Consider the following 8,584-nt stretch of genomic DNA (forward strand, 5'->3'; position numbering starts at 1 on the left):
ACATGCTGTTGACATTAGTTGTGTTCCAAGACTTTATAGATGGTACTTGGCTTGTCGTATTTCCGTTCTTTCATTTTTTCCATTGTGTTTGCGCTAGGTGGAAATTACTGTTGTAAAGGAAGCATTTTGGCATCATGACTGAAACAATGTACATGGTAAGCAATAACCAAATATGTATATGGGAAAACTCTCTTGGTTTTTATTGATGACCTGAGGAGTTCTTGCATCCACTCTGCTTGAATTCTTACTTGAAAAACCAACAATAATGTCATCATAGATGACAATGAGCCATGATCAAGCTTTATATGAATATTTCTGGATTTAAAGGTTATTATAGAGGGTTACAGTGTTTTAATTGTAGTATTGCATTTGGCAAAAAAAATTGTGATTGTTAGAATAGAGAAAAATAGTTTAATGTCTTTGTTGTGCTTACTCTAATTATCTATGGCAATCAGTTCCCTAGATTCTACTGAGTATTACTACACTGACTATTCAGTTAAGTCAGATGAACTTAGAAAAGAAAAGGTTCATTTTTAAAGTTGGAACAACTTGACAAAATTAGGTTAAAAGAACTTTAAGTGAAATTAAGTAGGTTTACTATTTTTAAGGCAATCGGGTACCTAGATTTATGGTTAGGGCCAATCGGTATAGGCTTACATTGTACTGTTGAATATCAAATACCCTAAGCATGAGCATGCTGACATTTAGCTCTTGAAAGCCACACTGCTAAGTGCAGCCTCAGAGCAGCTGATTACTCACTAGCTTAGTAACATATAGTACACACTATATTTAAGTGAGAGATACAGTCACTTTCACAAGACTAATCAATTGTAGCATTTAGCTCAAAGGGCTGCTGCCTCACAGCTGCTTGAGTTGTTTAGACTTGTAATTATTTTTTTCAAGGTTGTATGGGCTCATAAACCCAACTCCCAATTACCTCTTTTATTACAAGAAATCTCAGAGGCCAATTTATAAAAACCAAGAGGATAAACCTAAAATTATCTAAGTGGCAAACCAAAGACACAATATTTGTTTATATTTGTTTTCAAGGACCCTTTAAAACTGCCTTGGGTAAGGTTTTTTCTCATTAACTGCAGGGTTGCAACAGATGTGTCATCCCCCCTAACAGATGTATATGCACAAATAAAATCTGGGTTTTTTTCAAGACCAAATGATCTGCTTCCCCTTGTGAAGGAAATCGTCTCACTCAGCTTACACGGCAAGGATGAATCAGGCAACAACAGCAAATCAGTATCCTGCCATCCACTTATAATCAATCTGTGCAGAAGTTCTCATTAAACCTAAAATTAGCCCAACAATTTGTCTGTGTCCTGGCTGTCAGTCCTAAATATTACCAGTAGCCAAAAATATAACAGTGAGAAACTACAACTTCCTTAATAGATCAAGTATCTGCCAAACATCTTCTGTTAAACCTTGTAATCTTCTTAAATCACAGCTATAAAGAAACATCACGTCAGAGAGGTTTTAACCTGGGCGGCATTAATTATGGGACAGCTCTGTTGACATGGCTTGTTTTTCTGTTTCATGCAGAGCATGTCTAATGGGATAAATCCAAGCAGCTAGTTTAAATTTAAGCAGACTGTTCTGTGATTCTACAAGTTGTGTCCTCTCAGTTTCACATGGTTTATTTTTAATTCCAGCTGTACACGTTGTCCTTGTTTGTGTCTGACTTCTTTTTTTTTTAGCAGGACAATTGAAGGAGTCTTTTTTTCTCTCTTGTTCGGTCTCAAAGTCTTTTTTAAGTGTTGCTGATGCCAGATCTGAAGGGATACTTTGTTTATATAGTTTATAAAGCCCAGCTCTTCCAAAGATTACTGTTCTGTGAATAAATGGAAGTGCGTCACTCATTTTTAAAGATGGTGTTGTTGCACAGCTCTGAGATTTAGCATGTTAGATAGCAGAGCTACTCCCCACACTTTTGGGCCTGAAACTATAATTTAGGCATCCGGCTCTGAGTTAAAATGGAAGCAATGTAAAACCTTCAATGTATCAGCAGAAACTTAACAGCGACTGATCTAACAACTAGCTTTGTTTTCAGATATGGATACATTTTGAATCATCACTGTTACCTGCTATCGTTTTGGTCATCAACATTCAGAGACAAGGGCTTTTATATTATTGACCTACTGCCACCTCCACACGTATACAGGTATTTTGTAAAACTGAGGTTTTCCTCCTTTGTCAAAAAAAAAGAAATGTTGTTAAGCCCTGACCAGAGGAGGGCAAAGCAACAGGAAGCTATACTCCTAACCTTAAAGCCACAGTGCCAAATCATGAGCCTTAAAAAACTAATTAGCGGTTCGACTAACAGCAATGACGTTAGAAGACAAAAACTACCAGTCAACACATCGACACGAAAAAAGGCATTTCGGAAAATCTTCCCCCCGGACAGAGTTTTGCAAAGGCAGCATTGTTGGTGACCTAAACGCGGGAATGCCAAAACACACAGAAGAAGAAAAGGCTTCTTGTGTTGGTCTAAAGTGAGCCCACACGTGCGTTAATGAATCAGTGCAGTAGAGAATAAATAGAGTTCTTTTTTAAAACCTATAGATTAAAAGGTGAAACATTTAACATGGACAGTGGAACGGCTCCGCTGGATCCACTTGAAACATTAGATCTATAATTTTCGGGGTGAAAATAACTCACATGCTCAGTGAGCCAGTTGTGCTGACCACTGATATACTTAGAGACTCACTCGTGGTGATGGTAGAGATTAGAGAAAGAAAATACTGGACCTGTGTAAATTTAGACTTTGGTTAGTTCAACAAACTTGCCGCACAGGGTGTTTCATAATATACAACCTACATTATTGGTTGGCAGTTTGAAAATCTCCAGTCAAAGAGCAAGGTCAAAGGTTAGCAGCTTTACAATGAACATTACTACTGTGAGACGATATGCCCTTGAAAAAGAATAACGGTGTTTTAGATTCTGAATCAACACTTTCTGAAGAGAAAATCTCCACTTTAGACATGCTTTGACAATTTAGAATCAGATTGAAGTGAGAGTTTGTCAAAGCTCTCATCAGTATGCTAAACCTTGCAATCATGTCATGTCCGTTTTTTGTATTTGCTGTTTGCGGCTAAATCTTTTGGCAATCCTTTTCTTTCCTGTCTGGCTAATTTTAGGCAGGAATTTTAAGCGTCGGACTGCGAAGCATCCATCTTCTCCCTGAAAACACTCACGCAGATACCTCTCCACCTCTTCACACAGCTGTCGGACAACTCTAAGCTGCTCCTTCATTTTTGAACGGAGTTGAAAAAGCTTCTCAGCAGACTAGTGGAAAAACCATGTAGGTTAGCATAAGACAGGCGTTCCAGTGCTAAACACCTCCGCACTAGAGTAGCAGTGAAAAAGGCTGCCGCACCACAGAAATGTCTTGGTTAGAAGACTGTCATTTACAAGCCAATTTTTGCAACACCCCCCTCACATGCTTCATATTCAGTCAAATAGAAGCCATGACAGCAAAGTGTGCAAGTGCAGCAGCTCTCTGTGGTTAGGGTGGGGTTTTGTGGCCAGGGTTTTTCCTCAGTATAGTGGTTAAAGGTTCAAATAAGAGTCTAATTTGATTAAGTGCACGTTCAGGGTGAGGCAGGCACTTCAAATGGAAGCTTAAAAAAGAGGCCATGTGGCATTCAGTGTGAGTGATGTGTTGGCATTTGGCCTGATGGCCGACTTACTCTCGCACAGCCGCCTCCTCAGCCGGCCCCTGATCTTGTCAATGGCATTAAAGTCCGTCACATGGAAGACATGGGCATTTTTGGGCTCAGCAGCGATTTCCTCGAGCTCTTCCTTTAGCGCCTCCCCGATGCCCACGGCAAACATCCTGATGCCGGCTTTGGCAGCCTCCTTGGAGGGCTCCAGAACATAATCCTGGCTTCGTCCATCTGTGAGAAGGATGGCCACCCGCTGAATGCCTCTGGCTGCAGGCCTCGCTCCGTTCTGCTCTGTGAAGATGTTAGTGGTGGTGTAGCTGATAGCCTCCCCGGTCATTGTATTTCCCCCCAGGTAGCGTATGTTACGGGCAGCTCGCTTCACATCTTCAAGGGTCCTGTGTCTTCCCAGGCCGAACTCGGTTGTGGGTTTGTCACTGTAGCGAACCACCGCTACTCGTGTCTTGTCTGTTGCCACATCGAAAGACTCCACCAGGTTGGCTACAAATTGTCTGATCTTTTCAAAGTTCTCTTTTCCAACACTGGATGAGGTATCCAGGATAAAGGCCAGGTCATAGTGGACATTTTTACACCCTGCAGTAGGAGGATACAAGATGATTTAGTCACTGGTCATATACAGCCAGTAAAATGTCTAGAACTTCCGGTCTTGTTGGTCTTACCTGCCCTCTGTGCTTCCACTCCCTCACGGGACAGAGTCAAGGCCAGGATGACCAGGACCAAGCTGATTCGAAATCCCACTCGTAATTCCATTGCGGCCTCGGTCTGGATCTGTTTAGTTTAGTTTATTACCACCATCAAGCTTTCCAGTCTGTGGAAGGGTCAGTGGAAACATCAACAAGTCGCTTTTTACATGTAGTCACTACAGCCAGATTTGTAAATGAACAACTTATCTGAAAAACATTTTATAATGTAAACCCTTTTGCAGAACTGTCCCTTGCACCTTGTGGTCACTGAAACATGAAAACAATTTGTGATTATTTCTGTCCAACCTGAAAACCAGAATGGAACAAGCACTTCCTGTAGTGCAGGGAGACTGCTTTAAAAAAGCAGGCCTCCTACAATGACTGTTACAAAATTGCAATAGATAGTTTATTTGCAAGAAATTACAAATTAAAAATGGTCAATCTTAGTATGTCTTTGTATTATTTATATTGCCTCCTGTTTGAATGGCAGGAAATGTTTAATGAGATAATTAAAGCCTGAGTCTGAAATACATTCCTCTCTACAGCAGCAAGTGAATTCTTTATCCAGAAAAAACTGGACCCTAAAAAGTTCATTGGAACTTGCTGCCAAATGACTTTCTAACCATATCCACCCAGTTAAAGAACAACAGCAGGAGGGGACAGTTGGCTGATGTATCAGTGCATGATTTTTGAGTTTGAAATTGTATCTCTAGCTGTCCTTTGGAGGTGCTACTGTTCCTTGAATGGGTCTTTTGTTGGGTTCATTTAGGAGGCTACTTTGCTGGGTGGCACTGACAAAAACCTGACCTGTTTAAATACAAATCTATTCTCGTATGAACTGTACCCCAGTGGTTGTGATGTCTGCCATTAGAGCCGATGTGTGACTGACTGTAGCCATAACATGGGCTCATCCTGACTGGAAGAGCATGTCATCGCGGGGGGTCAGTGTAGGAGTTTAAGGAAAGTCTGAGCTTAACTGGGAAAACAATAATGAGTCCCCCGTGTCCTGAAAAGTTATTTAGCATCATTGACCACTTTTCTGTGCTGATTTTTCCACTGAACTAACAGTACGAAATGTATTTGTGTTTCTTTTTCCAGAGGTGACCGGCATCCGAACCTAATGGAGAAATACCTAAATTTGGAGGAGAGCTGTTTCGGAAGACAATTTTGTTCCCTTTCTTCATGAAAAGAAAGGGAAGATGAAAATAATGATAGCACTATCATATCTGGTTAGCATAGCTTAGCATTAAACAGAAAAACTCAAAAATGCTCAAATTTAAAGTTAAATCTTTACACAGAGGTTGTTGTTCAAGAAATAATGTGTTAAGTGAGTTTCACAAAATAATTTCTGGCTGTTTCTCCCCATTTCTAGGCTTTATGCTAAGCTAAGCTAACAATTTCATAAATATAGCCTAATATTTAATATAAAAATATTATCGTAAATGATTTAGAGCTAAATTATGTACTGTGCGGTTTTAGTACCAACTAACATAGTTAACATTTTTTGCTGCCTGGACACTTGCAGTTTTTCTCCTGTTTTAAAATTAAGGATGCCATATTTAATATATATTCTACTCTTGTTATGAATATAAAAGTGGAATATTGGGCCTAAAAGAAAACAAAGTTTTGATAAATGAAACAGAAAGTGCTTAAAATAGAAAGTAATTTCAGGAAATGCTGTTAAGTGACAGTTTAAAGCACAGCAGTCTCTTGACTGTGGCTTGGCCTGTGTAGCTGAAATAGAGGGTTCATTATTTATTGTTGGGTTTAAATATAGCGTGTTGGTCTCCAGATAGTCCACCAGTTTCCTTATCTGATTCCCCAATGGGCAATTTCTGCGACTTGGTTTCACTGGAGCTATTAATGAGCAGAATAGACACGCTTGCTGAAGCACTCTAATTACCTCTATTAGTGGACATGTTAAAAATCCAAGATATTCAGTCTAGCAGGACTCAAATGGAAAAAATAACTAAAAATAAAATAAAAATTCAGCTGCCCTACGAGAGCCGCTGAACAAGATTTGGATTCATGCTCCTTAATCCTCTTTACCCAACTTTCCCCTAGTCTAACATATCCTAATTTGCCTCCCTTTCATCTCTGATTACAGTTAAACACACTGTGCGGGTCTCCCAGAGCTGTGTTGAGTTAATCTGCAGTTTTACAAGCGGTTACAGTATCCGAGGTAAAGCTAAAAACAAGCTGGGTTGCCTCTGTCAACATCTGAACCTGAGGCCAGATTCCTTACAAACTGTAGGTCTGTATCATCAGGCCTGTTTCCACTTCCTCTCTCAATGGCAGACCTGGGACTGCAATGTAGATGTCTATAACAGAAGCACCACGTTTATCGTTTGCAAAATGTGGAAAACATATTTGGTTTTTTTTCATGTGCAACCCAAGAAGGAGGGAAAAGGAAGAAAAGTATGTTCTCAGATAGAGCATTATGTGAATGCAGGAAACAAATCAACAATTTAAAAACACCCCAAAAAAAAATGATAATACGTTTGATTAATTTTTGAGGCAGAGCACAGTGACAAAAGGATGATGTTATGAAGCAGATGTCTTCCTTACCTGTCCTGTCACTCAGTCAGCGTGACTAGAGGTGTCAGTCTCTCTCTGCCTCCAGCTCTCACACCCTGAATCAGCACCGGGTCGGCATCATTACCAGGTGATAATAATCCAAAATGTCTCCCCCAGCAGGCACCGCAAATCAAAATGAGATTATTATATAATCCAGGGTGACAATCCAGTGTTGAGTGTTGTTACAAAGTGAGGTGAGCACTCGGCAACCTTGTGGATGGGTGGACAGAGTGGGAGGGAACACTGAGGGGGGAAAGTGTTGGGTTTCACCGGGGGACGAGGTGGCTTCTACTGTTCTCAGCTGGGCCGTGCTCGCACATAAAAACGGCCGAGAGGCGCAGCCACTTATAGACCCAACTTTCTGGATATTTTTGTCCTTTTTTTCCCCTCTGTCTCTCTCTCGCTCCCTCCTTTATGGCTGCGCCCATCTCAAGTGCAGCCCTCAAAGACAAGGCTCGGCTTCTTGGCAACCGCCTCAACTGTCCGGCCTTTGCCACTGTGACAGCCACAGCGGAGCCGCCCTTGGGGCTGGTGGTGGGCCGGGCCGCGTTTGGCTCCAGCCCGCCACACACTCGCGAGAGAAAGGCTGTACTTAAGTTGGGGGAAATGATTACAGAACACTGGTGCTTGCAGCTTTGCGCTGAATGCCTGTCCTTGCACTGACTCAACAGCGAGGCCCTGTGATCTATATTACTCATGTCGAGCTGTTTTGACAAGTTTACAATCATGTCAGACCACATCCTCCATTTTCAATCGTAAAAATATACATTATTTATTTGACTCACTAGTTTTGCTCTTTGTCCAACTTTTTCTGCTAAACTTACACATATATTTTCTCATAAAAGTTTTATTTCATCTTTTTACTTTGTAGAACCTTTTTATATTTCATCCTGCAAAGTGTTTTACTTCCCAACTCGTCCTCGTTGATAGAAAACCCAGTCCTCCACTCACTTGTAGACCTACATGTGTTGTAGTTTGATATATGCTTCAGGAGGATGCGTGTGATTCCCATTCAGTGTGCGGTCATGCTCCCTGGCAGGAGAGGAGGCTGCAGTGAAACACAGCAGCTCTGTCTCTGTGTCTGACATCCTGCCTGGCAGACATCTCTCCGTCTCTCCTCTAAAGTCCCCTGCATCACAGGTCTCATGTAGGCAGCTCTTTGTTGAAGTTTCCTCCTCAAAGTGCTCCCACAGCTGTCGCCACATGCTTTCGCTGCGTTCGGAAGATCCACCCGAACGGGCCGCAGAGCTGTCGAGGCGCCGAAACACCCAGAATCGCAGTGTCAATATTTGAATGTCATGTACAACAAACATGTTAGCCATTACATCCAGGCCTATTTACAGTGCCTTTGTAGCCAAGGAAAGTGAGCGTGGGCCGGGCTATGTATAGGATCAGCGTGAAGTGGATGGGAAGTGGGTTGATGATTGGGAGCAGATGCACGTTATGAGTGATGGTGTCAGTCTGAGGAACCGTCTGTCGCCTTATGTGCGAGGGCTAAAGAGGTGACTGGCATGTAGGGTGAACGAGAGGCTGGGAGCACTAGTGCCGGAGAGAGCCATCTGTCATGTGACGCACGGCCAGCTTCCCACCTCCCACATCAGAGAGACGCTGTCATTTGAAAAAATATGTCAC

General features: G+C 41.8%; 1 protein-coding gene across 3 annotated transcripts in view; it reads right to left on the reverse strand.

Moving 5' to 3' along the window:
• col22a1 (collagen, type XXII, alpha 1) overlaps window positions 1-7,207 on the reverse strand; it is a 50,985-nt gene extending 43,778 nt beyond the window's left edge. For all 3 annotated transcript variants that reach the window (XM_034599857.1, XM_034599856.1, XM_034599855.1), the window contains exons 1-3: window positions 6,944-7,207; window positions 4,352-4,500; window positions 3,699-4,265 (exon numbers count right to left, since the gene is read on the reverse strand). In XM_034599857.1, the coding sequence (XP_034455748.1) occupies window positions 3,699-4,265; window positions 4,352-4,442 (658 nt within the window). In that variant the 5' untranslated portion in view covers window positions 4,443-4,500; window positions 6,944-7,207. The remainder of the gene's footprint in view (window positions 1-3,698; window positions 4,266-4,351; window positions 4,501-6,943) is intronic.
• Window positions 7,208-8,584: the final 1,377 nt, after the last annotated feature.

This window comes from Hippoglossus hippoglossus, chromosome 11 (assembly GCF_009819705.1).
Source record: "Hippoglossus hippoglossus isolate fHipHip1 chromosome 11, fHipHip1.pri, whole genome shotgun sequence".
Classification (NCBI taxonomy): domain Eukaryota; kingdom Metazoa; phylum Chordata; class Actinopteri; order Pleuronectiformes; family Pleuronectidae; genus Hippoglossus; species Hippoglossus hippoglossus.